The sequence below is a fragment of the Gobio gobio genome (genome assembly GCF_949357685.1).
Source record: "Gobio gobio genome assembly, chromosome: 15".
NCBI classification, from domain to species: Eukaryota; Metazoa; Chordata; class Actinopteri; order Cypriniformes; family Gobionidae; genus Gobio; species Gobio gobio.
In genome coordinates this window covers 24,478,458-24,502,581 of record NC_137108.1, presented here as the reverse complement: position 1 = coordinate 24,502,581, position 24,124 = coordinate 24,478,458, and the positions used below count along the sequence as shown (strand labels likewise).

General features: G+C 40.3%; 1 protein-coding gene across 1 annotated transcript in view; it reads left to right on the top strand.

The window, feature by feature from the left end:
* Window positions 1-694: 694 nt before the first annotated feature.
* Window positions 695-24,124, top strand: part of grik5 (glutamate receptor, ionotropic, kainate 5) — a gene marked incomplete at its 3' end in the record, with an annotated part of 31,136 nt that continues 7,706 nt past the window's right edge. Inside the window, exons 1-16 of the mRNA XM_079838051.1 lie at window positions 695-827; window positions 4,268-4,432; window positions 4,549-4,646; window positions 4,742-4,907; window positions 8,629-8,807; window positions 9,068-9,121; window positions 11,711-11,872; window positions 11,959-12,111; window positions 12,649-12,753; window positions 13,371-13,478; window positions 14,718-14,921; window positions 15,091-15,204; window positions 16,062-16,171; window positions 16,514-16,687; window positions 16,825-16,990; window positions 20,746-20,971. Coding sequence (XP_079694177.1) covers window positions 710-827; window positions 4,268-4,432; window positions 4,549-4,646; window positions 4,742-4,907; window positions 8,629-8,807; window positions 9,068-9,121; window positions 11,711-11,872; window positions 11,959-12,111; window positions 12,649-12,753; window positions 13,371-13,478; window positions 14,718-14,921; window positions 15,091-15,204; window positions 16,062-16,171; window positions 16,514-16,687; window positions 16,825-16,990; window positions 20,746-20,971 — 2,302 coding nt within the window. The 5' untranslated portion in view covers window positions 695-709. The remainder of the gene's footprint in view (window positions 828-4,267; window positions 4,433-4,548; window positions 4,647-4,741; window positions 4,908-8,628; window positions 8,808-9,067; window positions 9,122-11,710; window positions 11,873-11,958; window positions 12,112-12,648; window positions 12,754-13,370; window positions 13,479-14,717; window positions 14,922-15,090; window positions 15,205-16,061; window positions 16,172-16,513; window positions 16,688-16,824; window positions 16,991-20,745; window positions 20,972-24,124) is intronic.

Below are 24,124 nucleotides of genomic sequence, written 5' to 3'. Positions count from 1 at the left end.
AGATTTACCATCACAGGAATACATTACAATTTAAAATATTTTAAAATAGAAAACAGTTATTTCAAATCGTAATAAATGATTACTACTTTTTTTACTGTATTTTTGATCAAATAAATGTAGATCGAATAAATGTGGTCAGAATAAGAGTAGTAGTGTATACTGGTAGTGTATACTGTATGTCCTAAAGAATTGATGGTAAAGGGCAGACCAGGGCAAGTTGTCACTGGAGGTCCAAAATTAAAGAAATCTTTGTTTACCAAGCAGTAGTTTTGTATGTTGGTTTCCAAAATCTAGTTCAAAACCCTTGAAGAATTTTATTCTTCAAACTAAAATGTAAGTTTTATTATCTTTGCAGTTTTATAATGTCTGCTGAATAAACAAGTGAACATAAACCACACTAGCGTTATTCAGGCAAAGGGTGAACTGTGTTCTCAGGACAAGGAAATGTTTCATAAATGTCAGGTCGAAACAAGTCAGGTCGTTACAGTAGCTACAACAATGAAGTTACATTTTTGTTACCTAATAAATTGCTTTGTGGCTATCAACTACCGGGGCAAGTTGTCACAAAAGGACAATGAGTGTGCTGTGAAATGTATCTTTAGTGGAATTGTTCAGTAGGGTGTATTTTTAATAAAGTTAATCTCATTTATGTGTTCATCTAGGGGGTGCTATAGGCAGCAGAAGGCATCTCCATGAGGAGCGGTAGAAGATGCCGGAACTGCCAGCGCTCCTGCTGTCGATTTACTTCCGCTTCCTGTTAGTCACCGTGGTTACCATGCCGCCTTCTTCCCTGAGCCAGACCCCTGTTCTGTCATCTGTACGGATGGGTAAGTCGCACACATTTAGACTTGTAATCTGTGGTCGACAAGCCCACTGTATGTCTGTGAAAATCTCTAAACCAGTGGTTCTCAAATGGTTTTGCTTTAGGAACCAGATTTAATATTGGAAATCAATAGGCAACAAAGTAACAACATTTTATTGCACTAAACCTAACTACAATCTTTGAAATGTATTACTTTGTACTGCATAAGCCCAACAAAATGATTCATCAGTTGAATAGGAAAATGTAATATTTTGCTCTAAATGTTCCTTGAATTTTAAGTTTTGTTCATGGTTTTCAAGAATAAGAACCAAAATATTGCCAAAATAAAACTTTTTCTCCTACCTTTTAAAAGTTTGCTGTTCTTCTAACTATGCACAATTATTCAAAAGTTTAGTGTCAGTAAGATTTTTTCATGTTTTTTAATTAAGTCTCTTATTCTCACCAAGGCCACATTTATTTGATCAAAATACAGTAAAAACAGTAAAATTGTAAAATATATTTACACTTCAAAATAATTGATTTCTGTTTTAATATATTTTAAAATGTAATTTATTCTTGCAATGTCAAAACTGATTTTTTTTAGCATCATTACTGCAGTCTTCAGTGTCACATGAGAAATCATTCTAATATGATGATTTGATTCTCAAGAAAAAAATATTTTTATTATTAATGTTGAAAACAGCTGTGCTGCTTAATATTTTTGTGGAAATACATTTATTAGGATTCTTTGATGAATAAAGGAATTTTTATTTACTTATTTTTAAATGACCCCAAACCTTTGAACAGTAGTGTACACGTTTAGATTAATTTTAGATTGCACTTTATTTTAAGGTTACGTATTTACATTTTACTTACTCATATAATTATAGTTACTTGATATTATGAATAATCTACTGTTATTACTGGAGTAAGTACATGTATTAACATGTAACTACATCAACTTAAAATAAAGTGTTACCAAATTTTATTATTTACATTTAGAATATTTTTCTAACTGACCTGTGACCTAATTAGAACAGACCTTTGGAGTTGTGGCCCACCAGCTGAGAACCACTAATAATGTCACATGTCTAGTCTGTTTTGCTTGTGTTCTGAGTTGTCACATGTTCCTTTGTTCAGTTTTCCCGCCATTGTCCTTATGAGTTAATTCCATCACCTGTTTCCTGTTAATTAAGAATGTCTATCACCTGTGTCTTGCCCATTATCTCGTTTGCCCCTGTGTATTTAGTTCTCAGTTCTCCTTCTGTGTTTGTCGGTTCTCGTTCATGTTTGACGTGTCTAAGTGTGTTCCTGAGTTTTATTTTTAAAAGTTCCTGTTTCCTGTTCTCCTCGTCTCCGTGAGCTCATTGCCAGCACGTAATTGTAACAGAAGAACCGACCGAAACCGTTTTTTGTTTGTGGTGTTTTTCTCTTTTCTTTGAGTTTTTTTCCTGTTTCCCATGGCCCTTCCCGCTGTTCGTCTGCTCTGCCTGGAGCAGGGAGACCGTCCGCTGGAAGCGCATACACGGGACTTCTTGGACCTTGCGTGGCAGACGCACTTCCCAGACCGCTCGCTCTGTGTTTTTTACTATGCCGGCCTGAGCGAACGGTCGAAGGCTTGCGTTTCAGCGGGTGGTCCCAAGGAGGATTTCGGTGCATTCGTGGAGTGGGTACTGGTATCCAACAACTCGCTACTCACCATCGGCCCCCGCTGAGGAGGACAGCGGTACCAGTCCCACTCCACCACTGCCAGAGACCAGCCAACCACCACCACCAGCGAGTGATGCAACGGAGAAGTTGCCCGAGCCCCCCGCAGACCGTGGGGACCGGCCACCCGCGAGTGACGAGCCCGTACCGAGGACAAGGACGGAGTGTGTCATCGCCGCGGAGCCCGGACCACCAACAAGGTCTGACCAGGTGCGTGAGCCGGCAACGTACATCGCGGAGGGAGTTATTGTGGAGTTCGAGGGCTGGGAGGAAAGCCCCGCCCACAACACCGCCGCAGTGGATAGTTGCAGGAAGCTACTGGCAGCTATATAGAAGAACTGAGGAATGTGTTTGAGGTAGACCTGATAGACTTTTTTGGTGACGTTTTCCCTGTGACTCTTGTTTTCCCTAAGACCCCTGTTTCTCCGGTGTCTCCTGCCTCTGAAGTCCCACCCAGCCTCCCTCTCCCACCTCCTCAGTCGGTCTATTCCTCAGTCCTCCCTTCACTGCTGTCCTTCCGCCCCTCTGCTCTGCCCACACACTATGTGGACACGCCTAGTGTCTTCAGGCCACCAGCTCTGTCCGGCACTGAGGTTCCTCTGTCTCCGCCTCCAGCCTCCGTGCCCCCTGCTCTGCCTCGGCCCGTCGACACTTCATCGCCTCCCTGGCTCCTCCCTCCCTTGGCTCCACCGGACACCTTCGGCCATACGGCTTCTCCGGGCTCCCTCGTCTCTCTGGCTCCGCCTTGATCAGTCGTCGACCGGCCTTCACCTGCGGCTTTGTCTGGCTCCGCCTTCCCTTCAGCTCCGCCTTTGTCCTCAGTCCCTCCAGTTCAGCCGCTGTCCTCTAGTTTCCCGGTTCCACCTCGGGTGCTCGTCGCTGCGGTGCCACCCCGGTCTCCTGGACCATCAGCTTCGCGGGGGCTCATCGGCTCCATCTCTGGCTCCTTCTCCGTTGGTCGTCCCCAGGGTGTCGTCTACCTCCCAGTCGTCTCCTCCATGGCTCCTCCCACCATCGACTCCGCCCTGGGGCCTCATCCTGGCTGGTTTCTGGCACACCACCTGGCTTCTCCTGCTCCAGGCTCCCCACTGGCTCCTCCCTCCTTCCACGCCCCCATGGACTTGTTCTTTCTGTTGGACTGTTTTTCTTTGTTTCGGGTTCTCCTGTCTGTTTCCACGCCCTCCTCCTGAGCCCCCACCCTCCCTCCTCAGATGTTCCCGTTACAGCGCGAGGACGCGCCTACTCGGAGGGGGCGTAATGTCACATGTCTAGTCTGTTTTGCTTGTGTTCTGAGTTGTCACATGTCACATTTGTTCAGTTTTCCCGCCATTGTCCTTATGAGTTAATTCCATCACCTGTGTCCTGTTAATTAAGAATGTCTATCACCTGTGTCTTGCCCATTATCTCGTTTGCCCCTGTATATTTAGTTCTCAGTTCTCCTTCTGTGTTTGTCGGTTCTCGTTCATGTTTGACGTGTCTAAGTGTGTTCCTGAGTTTTATTATTAAAAGTTCCTGTTTCCTGATCTCCTCGTCTCCGTGAGCTCATTGCCAGCACGTAATTGTAACAAATAATAACCAAAGTTCTTACATTAGATAATATTAGATAAATGTAAAAAAAGTTATTATTGACTTTATTATTATTATTGTTGGACATGGTAGTTGATTCTTTTAAATGGGTGATTTTAAATTAGGAGGGTTGTTATATATTACATTTATATAACTTTTCGCTCTGTCTCTCGTTCTCCTTCTCTCCGTTAGCTGCAATTTTGGATGACAGCTCTGTTTGTGGGCGAGGGGAGCGGTTAGCTTTAGCGTTAGCACGCGAGAACATCAACAGTGTGATGGAGGGCCCGGCCCGCGCTCGCGTGGAGGTCGACATATTTGAACTCCAGAAAGACTCTCAGTATGAGACTACAGATACGAGTGAGTCATACATAAAAAAAAATCCACGCACACAACACAAAAAGAACTTTACAGTGACTCAGAAAGGCAAACAGGGTGGATTTGAAGAATTAAATACTCTACTTTTTTTGTCGTAGTGTGCCAGATTCTGCCAAAGGGCGTGGTCTCTGTGATTGGCCCCGCCTCCAGTCCTGCCTCGGGCTCCATAGTCAGTCACATCTGTGGGGAAAAGGAGGTGAGCTTCATTTAAATATTCCACATTCATTAATTTCATGTTAATTCACTAACCATAATCTCTTTCCTTTTGTTCTTTAAACTGCTCTCTCTCAGATTCCGCATATCAAAATAGGTCCGGAAGAGACTCCGCGGCTTCCTTACCTGCGCTTTGCGTCTGTGACTCTGTATCCTAGCAACGAGGATCTGAGCCTTGCCATCGGAGCCATCCTACGCTCCTTCAGCTACCCATCGGCTAGTCTGGTCTGCGCTAAGGCCGAATGTGAGTCCAAAAACCTCTGCTCTGCTCATCAGCTGGTCCAGTTTCCTTCGAGCTTGAATATGTAAACTATCCCACGTGGAGAGCAACACACACTTTAATGCATAATGACACTTATATTTAAAATATACATTTTTCCATTCAAGCAAAAACAAAAATTTCCACGGGCCTTAAAGAAATCTGAACATTTAAATTGATTTCCTCAACTTCATCGGGCCAATCAATCATCTTCTCTCAGCAAACACTCAAGTTATAATATGCATTCCGGGCTGATGAGCGAGATGAAATTACAAAAAAGTTCTCGAGAACAGACTCTGATAATGACACTGCAGTGCTTCCTTACTGCAAGCACTAACAATTACTTCGCTGTAATAGGTAGCTGTGCCAATAAAACATACTGCTGGGCAATTACGCAGCATGTCACTGGACAACATAACGTTAACGTTATCTGAGAATAAATCTCCACCCTGCTGCGCGTGTTAATGTGCGAGACACCGCTATGTATGCAGAGTATGTGCATGTGTGTGTTTGTGCATTTAGATGTTCATGTGTTCAGAGAGGGCATCGCTACATAACGCTCAGCTCTGACCCAGTTGGCTGCACTATGGTTGCTATGGCAGCAGAGTAGGTGCAACTTGCCACTCATCAAGCTCATTTAAAATGGTGGCAAGAGATGGAGAGAGGCTCGCTGCTGCGCTACAGCTTCTCGTTAAACAGATAGAAAGCAATTTCGCAAGCCTGTTTTGACACAAATGTTTTCATGTGTGTTGTGTGCAGGGATTTTGTAGGGAACCTCATTGCCTTTCATTTATGAAACTGTCGTCTGATGGCACACACTATTTTTCTCTGGTGACCTCTTGTCAGACTGAAAAAGCATGAAAGGAACTGCGTAAACACATTCTTAGTCTTTATCAAAGCAGAATTTGACCATGTGATTTTTGCTCCTGCACTCATAAGCTCTCCAAAACTTAGCCAGCTACCTTACTGTCTACGTTCTACATAAGTAGCATTGTAAGTGGTTATTCACACAGAACACGCTTTTGCATTAAAAAGCTGAGACAGAGGGCAGTGGAATGAAAAATGCAAGGTATAGAGAGGTGTTTTTTAAAAGTTGAACTACTTTTAACTTGAGCACAACGTTTTTAGAACACGGTGTCATGTGAGAGATGCACCAAAGGACGCAAGACACAAGAACAACGGTCAAATATGTCAGTCTAGCACATGTTCACATAGAAAACCTTGCCCAACAATTGATTTCATCAGAGTTTGACATAAGCATGTTGCATCTGTGCAATCAGGTATTTTGCATAGGGCGTAATATTTCCCAATGCAGATTTATCAATTGGTTCAAGTAGGTCATTTGCCATGTTGACCAACTTGAACCTAAAGACCCCAGTATACTTCAAGCTAAATGGATTACTGATGTGATGTCATTTCGAACAAAATCAGGCCAAAACAAACTTTGTTTGGAGTTCAAGGTCAAATGTCCGCAAGTAAAAACATGAACACCCTATAGAGCTGCTTTATAGTAGAAAATTACGTTTTTTATGACACTGTTTTTCATGTTAAATATGGTAAAGCTGCTTTATTTTAAGCAATCTATTGTATAAAGTGCTATATAAATAAACGTGACGTGTTGAATTGCAAAGATTGTGAAAAACATATCCGCTTTGCTATTATCAGATGCTTTTCTTATGCTTTATAAAAAAATGCTTGATGTTTTCTCAATTCTGTTGCATGCAGCACATATTTACATATTCAGCTAAACTTCGCTCTCAGCAGTGTGGGCAGCATCAGATATTTGCTAACACACTCCCAGAAAAAAAGGTACAGTGGAGGTACAATTTTGTTCCTTGGGGAACAAAACGTATAACTGTACCTTTAAAGGGACACAATTGGTCCTTAGGGTACCATTATCCCTACAATTAACCATTAGGAGGAAAGTTGGGTCCTAGTGAGTCGCTGTCCTGCAGAGTTTGGCTCCTACCCTGAAAGACTTCTATAGAAGCTCTTATTGAGAATTAACAGAGGTTTAGATTTTGGTTTTATTGAAAATGTGTTTCCTTTAGTTGGGCAGTTTGACTCTTGGCTTTTTATGTGAGTTTGTGGTTTTTGTAACAGTGTTAACAAAACACATAATCTGTTCAAATCAAAAGAAGCCTTAAACAAAAATTATCATGAAGAAAAATGTTTAACTGAATTCATCACTGACTAAAACTATTAATAAATAATATTCACCAACAATACTTTCTTGCCACATATCAGGCATTCTGAATTCTAATTTTTAAATACATTCTAGGGGGGAAAAAGTTAAGATGCACACACATATCAAGAATCAACATATGAATCTCAACAATGGTGACATACTTAATGCTGCAATGCATGCTGGGAGCCATGTGTTTTATACTGTGATGGTTTAGTAGAGTTGGAACTAAACTCTGCAGGACATCAGCTCTCTAGGACCGAACTTGCCAACCCCTGACTTAAGAGGTAAAAAAATTTACCCTTAAGGGTACCACCCCAGTGACGGCCACAATTTTGTACTCTTTTTTTTGAGAGTGCAGTATATTGCTGGTCACGTATTTTGAACTTTGTTTTACCCCTAAATGAAGGTCGAAAAAGAAATTTGCAGTGAGTATATCGGGGCCTTAATGCAAAATTTGCGTGGGGAAATCATGCTTGGTTTGAAAGTGACTTCTGTGACCCGAGCAATGCTTCATGCATCACTTCACTTGACAATGGATCTTTTTGCCTGTAAAATTTTCACAGAAAATTACCATATCTTAGTAAGCATAAAAACAAATAGTACATTAAAACTTAGATATTTTTTTGTTATATAAAACAGAACTATTTTCATCACCACTTTTAGAAAAGTTTATATATAATCAACTTTCTTGCATTGTCCACCATCTTGGATGTATTTATTCCCTAAAACACATTAATGAAACCTTAATCTAAACCTAAATTTGGGTGGATTTTCAATGAGCTCAGTGCAATTCTGGGTTTCCTTCTTGTTGCCATAGAATTTAGGCATCTAATAATTAAATGGGTACCGTTTAGAACAGGTTTTGCATTGGGAAAAGGCCTTTGATGTCCTACAATGCTGGCAGCTCGCTAGGTTTTGGAACAGAGCTCTAGTCACTGTTACACATGAGTCATTAAACACAAGGCTGGTCTGGGTCTGATAATGTTTGTTTCAGACTGTCACAGCACTGGTCTCTGGTGGAAAACAGAAGATCTGAGTTCACTTTATAATGCAGCTGTGGGAATAAGACAGTGAAATATCGAGAAAGAGACACATTTAGTGGAATGAAGTGAACAGAAAGACCGAAAATCAGAATGAACGAGAGAAACCAGTGAAGGAAAGACAGAAGAAGGGGAGGTATTGAGAGAAAGAGAAAGAGAATGAAGTGTGTGGAGAGCATTGATTTCTCTCCTCCCTCAAGCTAATTAAAGTTTGGCACTGGCTTTACTGGCTCTTTCTGTGCATGCAGGCTCCCTTGAGAGCGCAGCTAGTTATTTACATTTTCACTGGGCTTTGTGTTGCCACCGACTCACTTTCTTCACAGCAGTGTTGCAAACGGACAGATGCATGCTGTTTACAAACAACCTCAGACACAAACCATATCAGGTACACTACATGGAGCCAAATTTGGCCCCTTAATTCCAGTTGGGTGTATGATGCATATGCTTTCGGGCCAACAACTCGCTTTCTTCCCCGCAGGTCTGTTGAGACTGGAGGAGCTGATAAGGCGTTTTCTGATCTCTCGAGAGACGCTGTCAATCAGGATGCTGGATGACAACCTTGACCCCACGCCTTTACTGAAGGAGATTCGTGATGACAAAATAGCTACAATAATTATTGATGCTAATGCATCTATTTCTTACCTTATACTGAAAAAGGTAAGCATACAGTCACATTATCTAAATGCTGTTGCTTTGGCTCATTTCGCATTCATTCATTCTCTTGTCCTCGCCCACCTCAATCTCTCACCTTGCAATTCAGCTTTGTTCAAAATACCTGCATTTTATTGTATAGATACTATAAATATCATGATTCTGCTTAAGTGCTGTATTCGTCAATTAGCACACAAAAAAAATCTCTCTCATTTGCACACAATGAAATCTTTTCAATGTCTCTTTCTTCTTGCCTGTCCTTTTAGGCGTCAGAGTTGGGAATGACATCAGCATTTTACAAGTACATCCTCACAACTATGGTAAGATAGAGGAGGAGTTCTTGGCCTATTTTCCTGCAGATATATTCATGCCTGGAGCCCCATCTTCTGTATTAACAATTCATCTTTATTACGCAAACCCGCTCACACTTCTCAAGCCAGCCCCCCTCACAGCTTGAACTGCATTACATACATTTCTACTGAATAACCTACAAACCAAACACACATCTAACATACACCACTAAAACGTCTAGCTATAGTCTGACCTAACCGCGTTGCATTCAGCTTAAGGCTGGAATACACTACACAGATCTGAACACATTTTAAAACACTAGGGCTCGGTTTCACAGACAGGGCTTGGACTAAGCAAGGATTCGACCTTAGTTCAATTAGGGCATTTAAGTCGCTTTTATAAACGAGCCTTAGAAAAAAACATTACTGGTGAGAATATTGAGACAAAACAATGGCAGTGACATATTTTAATACATGTCAGTGCAAGTTGCTTCAGTTAAAACAGCTCAAACATGCATTTTAGTCTGGGACTAGACTTGAGCCTTGTCTGTGAAACCAGGGGTATGCATCATACACTTGTTTTAATGTTTGTTTAAAAAAAAACTGGACATACACCAAACGACTGAGGATCACAAACTACAAGATTTTAAAATTCGTTCTGAACACACACAGAAACCTGTAGTTACTAGTCTATCCAAACACTTCACTGAACCATACTAAAACCTCTAGTCTGACTTATCACTCAAATCTAAAAGTCACACTAAACTGACATCAAAGTACTAGCAGAGATGAAAGCCAACTGTGGTGTCGCCTCATGTCATCTGCGTCTGGGCCAAAAAGTTTTGTGCCAATTAGCACAAACATTCTACGTCTTCATGAGAGGAAATAACTCTTCATACCAGCAGGTGGGAGTATTCTGTATTCATCATTCAAAAAAGGGAAATAGCTAAGACTGCAGATATACAAACCGTAAACAACTTTGCTGTTTGCTTGCTTTCATCATTTCTGTTTTTTCTTCTCGTGCACTGGTTCAAAAAGCTGAACAGCCAATCAGAGTGATTTCTCTCATCTACGGGCTCTGCCGCCTATTCAACATGCTCAATCATCCAAAAAGCTGCCAACATGGGTCCAACTTGTGCCACCAGTACAGAACACAGCAAAAAACGTTCCACGATTGAACGAGTGATCTTATACCCTAACAATTTACATGTTACTCTAACCTTGCATGCATTCCTGAAACCTTTGGTTACTGGTCTATCTTAAAGAACTCTTAGAGAACACCAGTGGTCTCAAACTGAGTTCCTGCGAGGGCCATTGCCATGCAGAGTTTAGCTCCAACCTGATCCAGCTAATCAAGGTCTTTAGGATTACTAGAAAGTTCCAGGAAGCGGAGTTGGTGCTGGTTGAAGCTAAATTCTGTAGGACAGTGGCCCTCCAGGAGCTGCGTTTGAGACCACTGCATTATCGTCGGTAAATTATTTTAGACTGTCCCAGACAAAAAAATGACCAATCGTGGCTCCTAAACGGTGGTCTTGCAACCAAAGATAGCCTGCGATTTTCTTACAGTGCCAAAAATGTAGCATGTCCATCTCACAGTATGTTTGCTGCTACAACCTACGTCTACTGTCTAGCCAATAAAAATGCAACATGAAATGGCATATTGGTCAGCACAACATGACGCTAAAGCTGAAAACTACTTACCTCCAGCTCCATTTGCAAAATTGGCATGCCAATTCCCTAGCCATGACCGCATTATTCTCCTCTTTCGCTTCTTCCTCTTTTTTCAGCACACATAAAAACCACAATTGCCAAAGTATGATTCATCTTGCTCGATTTGTTTGCCACTAGCGCATGCTGAGGACGTTTTATTCTTCTCCGCTTTTGTGCGTCGTAGCCTACAATTGAATAGGTGTCATTGTACAGTCTACATACATGTCGCACCCGAGTTTATTAGATCCATATGTGATTTGTAGTGGCCTTATTGGTTTGCCAAAATCACAGCAGGCATTAGACACACACTACCTCTAGTACACGGATGGCCATACACTACTCTACTCTACTCTAATCACTTTACTCAGACCTTATCTACTATTAAACCATCTTTCTGATTTCTCCTGGAGACTGTTATATTCCTAAACAACCCTTGCAAACACATCGTTAGAAAAAACAGTATCCTTTCCCTTCAAGGTTGAATCATATAACTGGGACAGAACAATACATCCACACCGAGCAAACTTGAGCTGATATAAACTTAAGTACTAATGATTCATTGTTACATTTTAACAACTATAGGTTGTCTTTACATGCCTTATACAGCTGAATGATAATCAAATGAATTCATTACAAAACAAGTGTATATTTATTCTCTGAAAGCTTTACTTAAGAAACTGTGATTCTTTTAAGAAAGCATGATTCCCTATTCATTATATATTAAAATAGTAGGGGATTGTAAATCCACCCCTTCACAATACTACTTACTCAAATACAAATGATCCAGTACCATTGCTTAATACTATTCACTATTCTGATCTGAGCTCTGTCTATATTATAAAAGGAAAAGGAAAATTTCTAATGCACTGATGTTCCCTCTTGTGTGATGTTATTCCTGTGCGTGTGCAGGACTTCCCGTTGCTGTGGTTGGATGATATAGTGGATGATCAGTCAAACATTGTGGGCTTCTCAATGTTTAACACCACACACCCGTTTTACCTGGAGTTTATCAGGAGCCTAAATCTGTCCTGGAGAGAGGGCTGTGACATTAACCCATATCCCGGACCAGCGGTAAGACACGCACAAGACAAAAAACGATAAATGTATCACACAGACTGCTCACCCTAAACTGTGTGTGTGTGTGTGTGTGTGTTCAGCTATCGTCAGCCCTGCTGTTTGATGCGGTCCATGTGGTGGTGAGTGCAGTGCAGGAACTCAACCGGAGTCAGGAGATTGGCATCAAGCCTCTCAGCTGCACCTCCCCTCAGATCTGGCAACACGGAACCAGCCTCATGAACTACCTGCGTATGGTCAGTCTGTGTGTGTGTGTGTGTGTGTGTGTGTGCGCGTGTGTGCGCGTGTGTGTGTGTGTGTGTGTGTGTGTGTGTGTGTGTGTGTGTGTTTGTGTGCTTATTTTTTTGTGATTTATGAGGACACAAATTTGTATAATGACATGGGTATTACACTGGTATTACAACATAAAAGTGGTTTATGAGGACATTTCATTTGTCCCCGTGAATCAAATAGCTTTAAAAACATACTAAACAATGTTTTATTAAAAATTTAAAAATGCAGCATGTCTCCAGTGACGGGTAGGTTTAGGGGCAGGGGCAGTGTAGGGGGATAGAAAATACGGTTTGTACAGTATAAAAACCATTACGCCTATGGAGAGTCCTCATAATGCTGTTGCACCAACGTGTGTGTGTGTGTGTGTGTGTGTGTATGGGTGAATTCAACCACTTGAAAGTCCTCCAGGATTGTTTTCTGCTTAGAGAGCAGCCATTGTGTTATTTAAAGTAACATAGCTGTTTCTATTCTCTTTCTCTCTCTTCCCATGCTTTGATCAGGTGGAGTATGATGGCTTGACAGGTCGAGTTGAGTTCAACAGTAAAGGCCAGAGGACCAATTACTCCCTCCATATCCTGGAGAAGCACAGGGGAGGCCACAAAGAGGTTAAAAGCACATACATACACATTTAGTTAGATATCTAATTGGGGGCATTCTATAGACTTCTATTGTTTTATATACAGTAACCCTAATCCTAACAGAAACATTTCTGCACTTTTGCAATTTGTAAAAAAAAAAAAAAAAAAGAAAGAAAGAAAGAAAAAAAATATTATGGTTAAGTACACAGACACACACACACACACACACACACACGTCTGGTGCGCTATCCTTCTGGGGACTCACCATAGGCGTAATGGTTTTTATACTGTACAAACCGTATTTTCTATCCCCTTACACTGCCCCTGCCCCTAAACCTAACCCTCACAGGAGACATTCTGCATTTTTACATTTTCATAAAAACTCATTCTGAATGATTTATAAGCTTTTGTGCCCGTGGGGACCTCAATTTAGGTCCCCACGGTGACACGAGTCCCCATGAGTCTGTCTACAGTCAGGTTGAAGTCCCCACCAGGCTAGAAAAACATGTACACACACACACACACACACACACACACACACACACACACACACACACACACAACACACACACACACACACACATTTTAAATAGTGCTAACATCTTTGTTTTGATTGCTTCATTTCTCCACCATCTCTGTGTTAGATTGGAGTCTGGTACTCTAATAACACTCTGCTGATGAACTCCACCAGTCTGGACATCAACGTCTCTGAGACTCTGGCTAACAAGAGCCTCATCATCACCACCATACTGGTGAGGACCAACTGCACTACAGCAGCCCAAATAGCCCACTTATGTTCACACAAAGTTTACCACACTCTATAATGCCCTGTCCACTTAAACTCTTAATAAATGATTTACAGTATGTCAATCATGATAGAAAGAACAAGTCAGGAATTCACAGTTAGCTTACATGATCATTTTATTTTAACAAAATGAGTCATAAGATATTTCAAAATGCATTCTTCCATTCATTAAAGAACTGGCTTTAGTTAAGGGATATTACAAATGAAATAAGAGAATATAAAGTGAAATATAAATATATACAGAGGAAAATCCTTTATATTGGTTAAAAACCAATATAAAATGGTTTTGACTGAAACATATTGATTAAATAAGGGAACAATGAAGACACCTGGAATATTTATTAATAATGTTTTTTATGTTAGATGTTAGTTTGTGTCACCTGAAGACAAGGTAAAGCAACATCTCCTCAATCCAAAGTAATTCAATTATTTAAAATGCACTGCTGTTTTCTTAATTGTAATAAAGTAATTTGAAATAAATTTACAATTTTCAGTGTAATATTTGATCTAATACAATAAGAAGAAAGTGATGGAGTCATGATATTGTACGCAGATGCAGACTTAACCATTAGGCAAAGGCAGGCGACCGTCTGGGGCCCCCGAAAGCCAAGGGCCCCCTAAAATGCTTTTTATATACGAGAAAGCGTGGACGCACAAGCGGCCCAATGATTTCCGCGATTCAGAAAACGCATAGGATCACGGAATCCATTCATAAAAACTGAATGAATGGCGCAGACGCACGGTTTCGTTTACTTCTGAAGCACGCCGTTTTTATGACTGGATTGCGCTATTCCGTCCATCCACGTTTCATTTGAGAGAAACTATCATCATAACATATGGGCTACACACAGAAAAAGGTGTTCAAGGCAACCCGTCAAAATAAAAGTTTGGACGGTATAATGCATGTATTAATGTAAAAATTTTACACTAGGCCTAAACCCCTGTTGTGTAGCACTTTGAATGTACAAATATTAAAGGGTTTGTTTAATTTTCAATGGAATAAAAGATAAATGTTGTATGCCTTCATTTTAATTACCAGCAATCATCACAACAGTGAAAGGAACCTCAAGGTTGTAAATGTGCAATTGTATAGGGCCCCGTTCCTGTATTTTGCTTGGGGCCCCCAAATCACTAAATCCGCCCCTGACTGTACTGTATACAGGAATGTGTGTGTTTGTGTGTGCAGGAGAACCCATACATGATGAGAAAGGTGAATTACCAAGAGTTTGAGGGGAACGAGCAGTATGAGGGTTTTTGTGTGGACATGTTGAGAGAGCTGGCTGATACCCTCAAGTTCACCTTCCGCATCAAACTGGTGGACGACGGCCTGTATGGGGCACCTGAACCCAACGGCTCGTGGACGGGCATGGTGGGAGAGCTGATCAACAGGGTATGTAGTCCGACTCTTCAACTCGTTCTCTCCTGGATTATGGCAATCACAAGGTCGCATTCAATTCAATTTTATGTAATTTCCCTTGTTGTGTCTGGATAACTTTTCTAAGAATTCCAGTTCTGCTTCTACAATGTTGTATTGCTCTCTCCTTCTCTCTTTGGAGCAGAAAGCTGATTTGGCTGTAGCTGCTTTTACCATCACATCTGAGAGAGAGAAGGTCATTGACTTCTCAAAACCCTTTATGACCCTCGGCATCAGTATTCTCTACAGGGTCCATATAGTAAGTCACACACTCACACACGCACACACAACATCAGTTTACATTGCCAAACAACTAAAAAATACAAAACATATTCTTTGTCAATTACCTCTAAGTTTACATTTTAAATTGTGATTAATTTGAATAATGAATTGTCATATAAAGTCATTAAACTGTAATTAATTTTCATTAAAAAAATGTAACTCCTGGGAAATGTTGACTGATTTCAGGTTTTAATATACTTAGAGAGACCAATTGTTTTATAAGCAAAACCTGACCCACATTCACTCAAACGGAAAAATGGTTAGCGTAATATTGACTATACCTTTACTTGGTAAACACTAAACAGCATCTGCTTTCGATGGAAGAATAAAAATCCATTTTTGGATGTGCTCTGGTGTGCTGATTTGATCAATAGCGCCATCTTGTGGCTAGAGTAAAACATGGGAAATTAAAACACATTTGAATGAACATAGGATGATATGATACACATTGGTGCAGTTATCATGGTATTTGAAATGTGGCGTGAAATTCTCTGCTCGTCCTGTCCTGAATGATAACAGCCAGTACAGTTATAGTGTATAATCTGGATAACTAATGGTGATAGATGATAGATAGATAGATAGATAGATAGATAGATAGATAGATAGATAGATAGATAGATAGATAGATAGATAGATAGATAGATAGATAGATAGATAGATAGATAGATATGTCTAAATGCCTAAACATGTAGTCTAATACTGCATTTACTACATTTATGTAATTAATAGATTGAATATTCATTATGTACCTAATCCCTTTTGGCTTCTATTTCTGCCACTTTCCTTCCTTCCGTTGCATTAATTTACCTCTCTTTCTCTTCCACCGTCTTTCAGGGCAGGAAGCCAGGTTATTTCTCCTTCCTGGATCCCTTCTCACCGGCAGTTTGGCTCTTCATGCTGCTGGCTTACCTCGCTGTCAGCTGTGTGCTTTTTCTTTCTGCTAGGTACACAAACAAATCAACACCAACACACTCAAAAACTGCTAAAAATGATGGTCTTAATAAGTGTTTGTCTTGTTTTCCAGTAAAAATATCTATACGTCTTTAAAGCGATATAAATCTATTTGAGAAGTCAAACTGCATAAGATAATAATACTTCAGAGAGTTAAATTAAATCTTTAATCAAGTTTAGTTTTCTCATCCCATAGCGAATACGTTTTCTTTGCTTTAAGCAGTAATTTAGGCAAATGTGGGGATTTGTTTATTTTGTTAATTTTATAGTATAGTGAAGAAATAAGTATTTAATGCTCCCTGCAAAATTCCTCTCTCTCTGTGTACTTGTGTCAGGTTGAGTCCGTATGAATGGTATAACCCTCACCCGTGTCTCCGTGACCGCAGAGACCTGCTAGAAAATCAGTACACACTCGGAAACAGCCTGTGGTTTCCTGTCGGGGGCTTCATGCAGCAGGGGTCAGAAATCATGCCCCGAGCCCTATCCACACGCTGCGTTAGTGGGGTCTGGTGAGTTTGAGCGTGTGCTGGGGCTCCATATGTGTTGATGGTCATTTTAACAGAGTCAATGGACACATTACACAGCACAGCTATGGGCTTTTTGCACTCTGCTTCCATCATTTATGTCCTCTCTCTCTCTCTTTTAGGTGGGCATTCACGCTTATAATAATCTCCTCATACACAGCGAATCTGGCTGCTTTTCTGACAGTTCAGAGAATGGAAGTGCCAATTGAATCGCCCGATGACCTGGCCGATCAAACCAATATCCAGTACGGCACCATTCATGGAGGAAGCACCATGACCTTTTTTATGGTACAAATCATATTATACTAATATATAAGTTTATACACACATGCATATGCACAGAAAAGTGAACACATGCTGGCTTACACATGTGAATGTTCCCCAGGAGGTCAAGCTATATATATTACCAGATGTGTCTATTCATTTTCTATTTTGCACTCCTGTTACCAACATTTAGAACATATTTACAGTTGAAAGTGAAAAAAATGCAGGATGGGGATTTGGTTCTATCCAACGGTTGTTGATTGGATGGAGGCAAATATGATTGCGAACTTTGAAAGAAATGGCCGTGGTTTAAGAAAAGTCTGTCGTTTCACTGGAAGATCATGTTGATTCAAAATTATAAGGTCAAAATAAGGTCTAATAAAAAATTAAATATATCATTGGTGTGCTGTGGGTGTTCTGAAATGAGTCCTCACAGTCCTCACAAATGTAAATTCATGGACAATTATACTTAATGATGTCACATTTTCCTGGTTAAATAAAAATGACATAAAATCACCAAATACAATTATTTTGTATTTTTACATTAACTGTGTAATTAATGTTCTATTTATTAAAACCAAGTATAAATCTCATCTCATCTCTTGAAGTTAGTGTTTTACACATTTTTACATGTATTCCAAAAAATAACTAAAGGCAGTAACAATTTAAACAATATACTGTATATTATTTGTGAACTGATGTTCAGCTGTTCTTTTTAATAGTCAACTTATTTTCATCATTCATCAAGTTCGGTAAACACTGGTCAAAGACAAAAAAGTGTACCTTTAATTTCCCCAAGCTGAAAACCCACAGTCATCATGTGTTCAGGACATTTCAAGTTTGATTTTGACATGACATAAAGTGGTTATATCTAAGTGTCTGAGTTGTTTACTTGGCTTTTAATTAGTCATTTTATTAAAGCCATCATTTTGTTCATTCAGACTGATTTGTAAATGTGCACGACGAATCAAGCGGGTTTTATCACACAAACCAATCATAGCGCAATGGAGGAATTGTCTCCTCTCATGTGACTTTCAATTTTAATTACTCCCCAGTCCCCACCAAACCCACCGCACGCTTTAGGGGGTCTGCTAAAACTCTATGGGCTCAGACACAAGAGAGACACAGACTCCTGCTGTAACTTTACCTGCTGGTGTCACTGTTGGACAGTGTTACTCTAGAAAAATCAGTGTGTGTGTATATATATATATATATATATATATATATATATATATATATATATATATATATATATACCGATCAGGCATAACATTATGATTACCTTCCTAATATTCTGTTGGTCCCCCTTTTGCTGCCAAAACAGCCCTGACCCGTCGTGGCATGGACTCCACTAGACCCCTGAAGGTGTGCTGTGGTATCTGGCACCAAGATGTTAGCAGCAGATCCTTTAAGTCCTATAAGTTGCAAGGTGTGGCCTACATGGATCGGACTTGTTTGTTCAGCACATTCCACAGATGCTCGATTGGATTGAGATCTGGGGAATTGAGGCCATTTTGCTTTGTGACAGGGCGCATTATCCTGCTGAAAGAGTCCACAGCCACCAGGGAATACCATTTCAATGAAAGGGTGTACATGGTCTGCAACAATGCTTAAGTAGGTGGTACGTTTCAAAGTAACATCCACATGGATGGCAGGATATAAGGTTTCCCAGCAGAACATTGCCCAAAGCATCACACTGCCTCCGCTGGCTTGCCTTCTTCCCATAGTGCATCCTGGTTCCATGTGTTCCCCAGGCAAGGGACGCACATGCATCCGGCCATCCACGTGATGTAAAAAAAAAAGGCCACCTTCTTCCATTGCTCCGTGGTCCAGTTCTGATCACATACCCACTGTTGGCGCTTTCGGCTGTGGACAGGGGTCAGCATGGGCACCCTGACTGGTCTGCGGCTATGCAGCCCCATACGCAACAAACTGCGATGCATTACCTATTCTAACACCTTTCTATCAGAACCAGCATTCTTAAGCAATTTGAGTTCCGACATGACAAATACACATTTGATCGGACCACATTGGCCAGCCTTTGCTCCCCACGTGCATCAATGAGCCTTGGTCGCCCATGACACCATCGCCGGTTCAACCCTGTTCCTTCCTTGGACCACTTTTGATAGATACTGACCACTGCAGACCGGGAACTGACCACTGCAGACCGGGACAAAATGTTCACTTGCTGCCTAATATATCCCACCCACTAACAGGTGCCGTGACTAAGAGATAATCAGCATTATTTGCTTCACCTGTCTGTTATTCATACCCTTGTTATGCCTGATCGGTGTATATACAGTGGTATGTCAGTGATTTTTTTTGTCACATTTTGTAATATTTGCGTAGTTTTTTTGTTTTTTTATATGGATTATTTTCTCATCCAATTTTTTGAGGCACTGCCTCCCTTGCCTCCTCGGAGGAAACTCCCCTGAAATGTATGCTTGGATGAATCGTTCACAACAATCAATAACAAGCATTTAGAAAATAGATTGGGTGGATTTTAATTTCATGTTGACTTTAAATAATCTTTATTGATGTACATTAAAAATAAAATGATATTTATGAAGAAAAAAAAAAAAAAAAGTACAACTTTACTAGACCATAAGGTTGCAAAATTAGCCTAAATTAGCCATCTCCAGTCTGGGACCAAATACTTTATAGCTATTGATAAATTGTATTTGACATAAATTAAAGAATTTTTTAAACTTGCATAACAGACAAACTTGACATAGGCAGTCAAGACTTAAAGGATTAGTTTAGAAAATTTCCTGAAATTTTACTCACCCCCATCTCACCCAAGATGTTCATGTCTTTCTTTCTTCAGTATTTGTATTATATTATATTTAATTTGTCATGCTGTAGAAAGAATCCAAATGATGTCACTTCCTGAGCATCACAATTGTAATAAATTATACTTTTTTTATTGAAGGAAAATCATGCAGTAGCAGGATTGCATTAAAAATGTGGCACAAAGCTGAACATTATGTTTTTGCTAATTGCATTGTTAATAATTAAAAAGGTTTGAATCCAAAGTCCATAGTCATGAAACTCAAGTTTTACCATAGCTCAACCTGTAGGATCTGTTGGAGGTCTTCTCTAATTTTCTTGCAGCAGCATATTTCCTTATTATGCATGTTATTTGAACTAAGTTGAACAAATCCGCATATTTGCTCAGCAGCAGCAGCGTAGCAGATCACCAAAATCACGCATATGTACATTCCATGCCCCATGCAAATAAATCTTGGTTAGAAATCACTCCCAGAGTAGTAATGACTGAACTACAATAAGTTGAATTATAAATGCAAAATATTTTGTTTGGGATACATACATATGTGTTTAAGTTTATCTAAATTATCTTTTAGGTTTCACAGCAAAAAAAAAGCTTGAGATTTGTGCCTCTAATGGTTTATGCATCTCCTTTCACTGAACATCTGTTGAAAAGGAAAAAAAAATATGTTTAAGTATTTTCAGGCTCAATTTTGTACAATATTCATGGAAAGTGCCAGCAGGCATATATTTGCATATGCGAATGGATGGGTTTTGTGTCTCTTGTTTATTTTCTTGTTGGTTTTTCGCGTAGATTACCCTTGGCTTACTGACTGTGTATTTTCTTATCAGGTTTTTGTTTGCTCTAGTGTTTCTACCATTTATCTCTGTGTGTGTTTTTGTGTGTGTCACTGTTTTCTTTCTGTTTGTTATTGTGCATGTCAAACTGAGTTTAAATCTTTATTTATGATGTATACACTGATGATGCATCCTCTCCTCCCCTCTCTCAGAACTCCCGTTATCAAACGTATCAGCGGATGTGGAACTACATGTATTCTAAGCAACCCAGTGTCTTTGTGAAGAGCACAGAGGAGGGCATCGCACGAGTCGTGAACTCTAAATATGCCTTCCTCCTTGAGAGCACCATGAACGAGTACCACCGCAGCCTCAACTGCAACCTCACCCAAATCGGAGGCCTGCTGGACACCAAGGGTTATGGCATCGGCATGCCTCTGGGTAAGAGAGAGGGAAATAATTACCACATAAAAATATGTCAACTCATCCCTCAATTAGTGAAAATGAAATATAAAAGTACACAGTTACATTGGAAGCCTCACAGGCAATGTAGCAGCACTGTAAATCATGTAGTTTTAAAACCATAACAACACTTAAAAATTATGTTACCAACATTGCGCAAAGATATATTTGACAAAAAATAAAACTGCTCACTTTGCATACATGCAAAGTGCATCCGGAAAGTATTCACAGCGCTTCACTTTTTCCGCATTTTATGTTACAGCCTTATTCAAAAATGGATTCAATTCATATTTTTTTCCTCAATTCTACAAACACTACCGCATCATAATGACAACGTGAAAGAAGTTTGTTTGAAATCTTTGCAAATGTATTAAAACAAAGAAGAAGAAAAAAAATTCACATGTACAGTATTCACAGCCTTTGCTCAGTACTTTGTTGAAGCACCTTTGGCACCAATTACAGCCTCAAGTCTTTTTGAGTATGATGGTACAAGCCTGGCACACCTATTTTTGGGCAGTTTCTCCCGTTCTTCTTTGCAGGACCTCTCAAGATCCATCAGGTTGGATGGGGAGCGTCGGTGCACAGCCATTTTCATATCTCTCTCCAGAGATGTTCAATCAGGTTCAAGTTTGGGCTGTGGCTGGGCCACTCAAGGACATTCACAAGTTGACCCGTAGCCACTCCTTTGTTTCTTGGCTGTGTGCTTAGGGTCGTTGTCCTGTTGGAAGATGAACCTTCGCCCCAGTCTGAGGTCCAGAGCAGATCAAGGATGTCTCTGTACATTTGCTGCATTTATCTTTCCCTCGATTCTGACTAGTCTCCCAGTTCCAGCCACTGAAAAACATCCCCACAGCATGATGCTGCCACCACCATGCGTTACCGTAGGGATTGGTCAGGTGATGAGCGGTGCCTGGTTTCCTCCAGACATGACACTTGCCATTCAGGCCAAAGAGTTCCATCTTTGTTTAATCAGACCAGAGAATTTTGTTTCTCGTGGTCTGAGAGTCCTCCAGGTGCCTTTTGGCCACTCTACCATACAGGCCTGATTGGTGGAGTGCTGCAGAGATAGTTGTTTTTCTGGAAGGTTCTCCTCTGTCCACAGAGAAACGCTGGAGCTCTGTCAGAGGGACCATCTGGTTCTTGGTCACCTCCCTGACTAAGGCCCTTCTCTCCTGTTCGCTCAGTTTGGCCGGGCGCCCAGCTCTAGGAAGAGTCCTGGTGGTTCCAAACCTCTTCCATTTACGGATGATGGAGGCCACTGTGCTTATTGGGACCTTCAATGCTGCAGACATTTTTCTGTACCCTTCCCAAGATCTGTGCCTTGATACAATCCTGTCTCAGATGTCTAAAGGTAATTCCTTGGACTTCATGGCTTGGTTTGTGCTCTGACATGCACTGTTAACTGTGGGACCTTATATAGACAGGTGTGTGCCTTTCCAAATCATGTCCAATCAACTGAATTTACCACAGGTGGACTCAGGAAACAGGATGCACCTGAGCTCAATTTTGATTGTCATGACAAAGGCTGTGAATACTTATGTAAATGTTCTTTTAGTTTTTTATTTGTAATAAATTTGCAAAGATTTCAAACAAACTTCTTTCATGTTGTCAGATATTGTTTGTAGAATAGAGGGGGAAAAAATAATTTAATCCATTTTGGAATAAGGCTGTAACATAACAAAATGTGGAAAAATTTTTAGTGCTGTGAATACTTTCCGGGTGCACTGTATGTCTAAATATCCGTCTACATATTAACAAGGCTTCTTTTCCTCTTTAACACGTACATTGGGGTCAGAAAGTCCACATGTGAGACCACATAAAAAAATTATGTATACAATGATGAAGAAATATTTTATAAGTCTCACTAATGAATTAAGCGAATGTGTGACATTAAAGGTGAACTATGTAAGATTTTTGCAGTAAAATATCCAAAAACCACTAGGCCAGTGTTATATATTTTGTTCAGTTGAGTACTTAGAATATCCCAAATGTTTCCAACTATTTGCAAATCGTGAGAAATTGCAATTTTAACCAAGGAACCGAGACGTGTGAGCTATGCGTTTGAGGGAGTCGCCTGTCGATTGCGTCATATCTGCATTCCCCTCGGTTTCCGGTTTTATTTAGCAGAAACGCTGTACTCTCACTGCAGTGTGAACAAGTGTCATAGGAGCCGCCGAGCGAACATCATAACTTCCTTTTCAACACACTCAGATATATCTACAGGGAGTGCAGAATTATTAGGCACGTTGATTTTCTGATCATATTTTTTTTCCAGGCACATTTGACCAATTCCAAACCACAGTAATCCTAATAACTACTATTGATTTAGTATTTAATAATGTATAAGTGATATATAATTGTTCATGAAGGCTGGAAATGAAAATCACCTTATATTCAGGTGTGCAGAATTATTAGGCATGTTTTCTTTTACAGATAAATTGAGCCAAAAAAGAGATTTAACTCTGATTTAAGACTGAAAAGTCAAAAAGTATTAAATGCCCATGAGAAGGATGCAATACTAATGCAATACTAGACATTGCAGTTAAGGCGTGACCATTGGACAGTGAAATGCTCGTTGGGTCAGCAGGATCTGACAAATACATGTGGCGGAGAAAAAACACCTATTAACCGCAAAAGAATTAAGAATTAAGGTGAAGAATTAAGGGTGAAACCATCAGGAACCCTTTAGTCTCCAGCGCCACCATTTTCCAGAGCTGCAACCTACCTGGAGTCTCCAGAAGTGCAAGGTGTCAGGATCTCAGAGACTTCAGTTAGGTAAAGAATCCTAAAAAAAGACCCCCACTAGATAAGAATCATAAGCTGAAGTGTTGTAAAATACATGAAGAAGGTTTTTTTATAGGCTTTATGGACAGATAGGTTGAGAGTAATTCTTGAAGGACCAGCACCACATCCTCTAGTACCACTGTTTGAAGAATTCATCTTCCAGAATCTGGCAGTACGTTTTGGGAGTTCATTTTTAGTCCATCTATGCAAAACGGACTTCAGGATGGACTAAAAATGAACTCCCAAAACGTACTGCCAGATTCTGGAAGATGAATTCTTCAAACAGTGGTACTAGAGGATGTGGTGCTGGTCCTTCAAGAGTCATTCTCAACCTATAAAACCTATAAA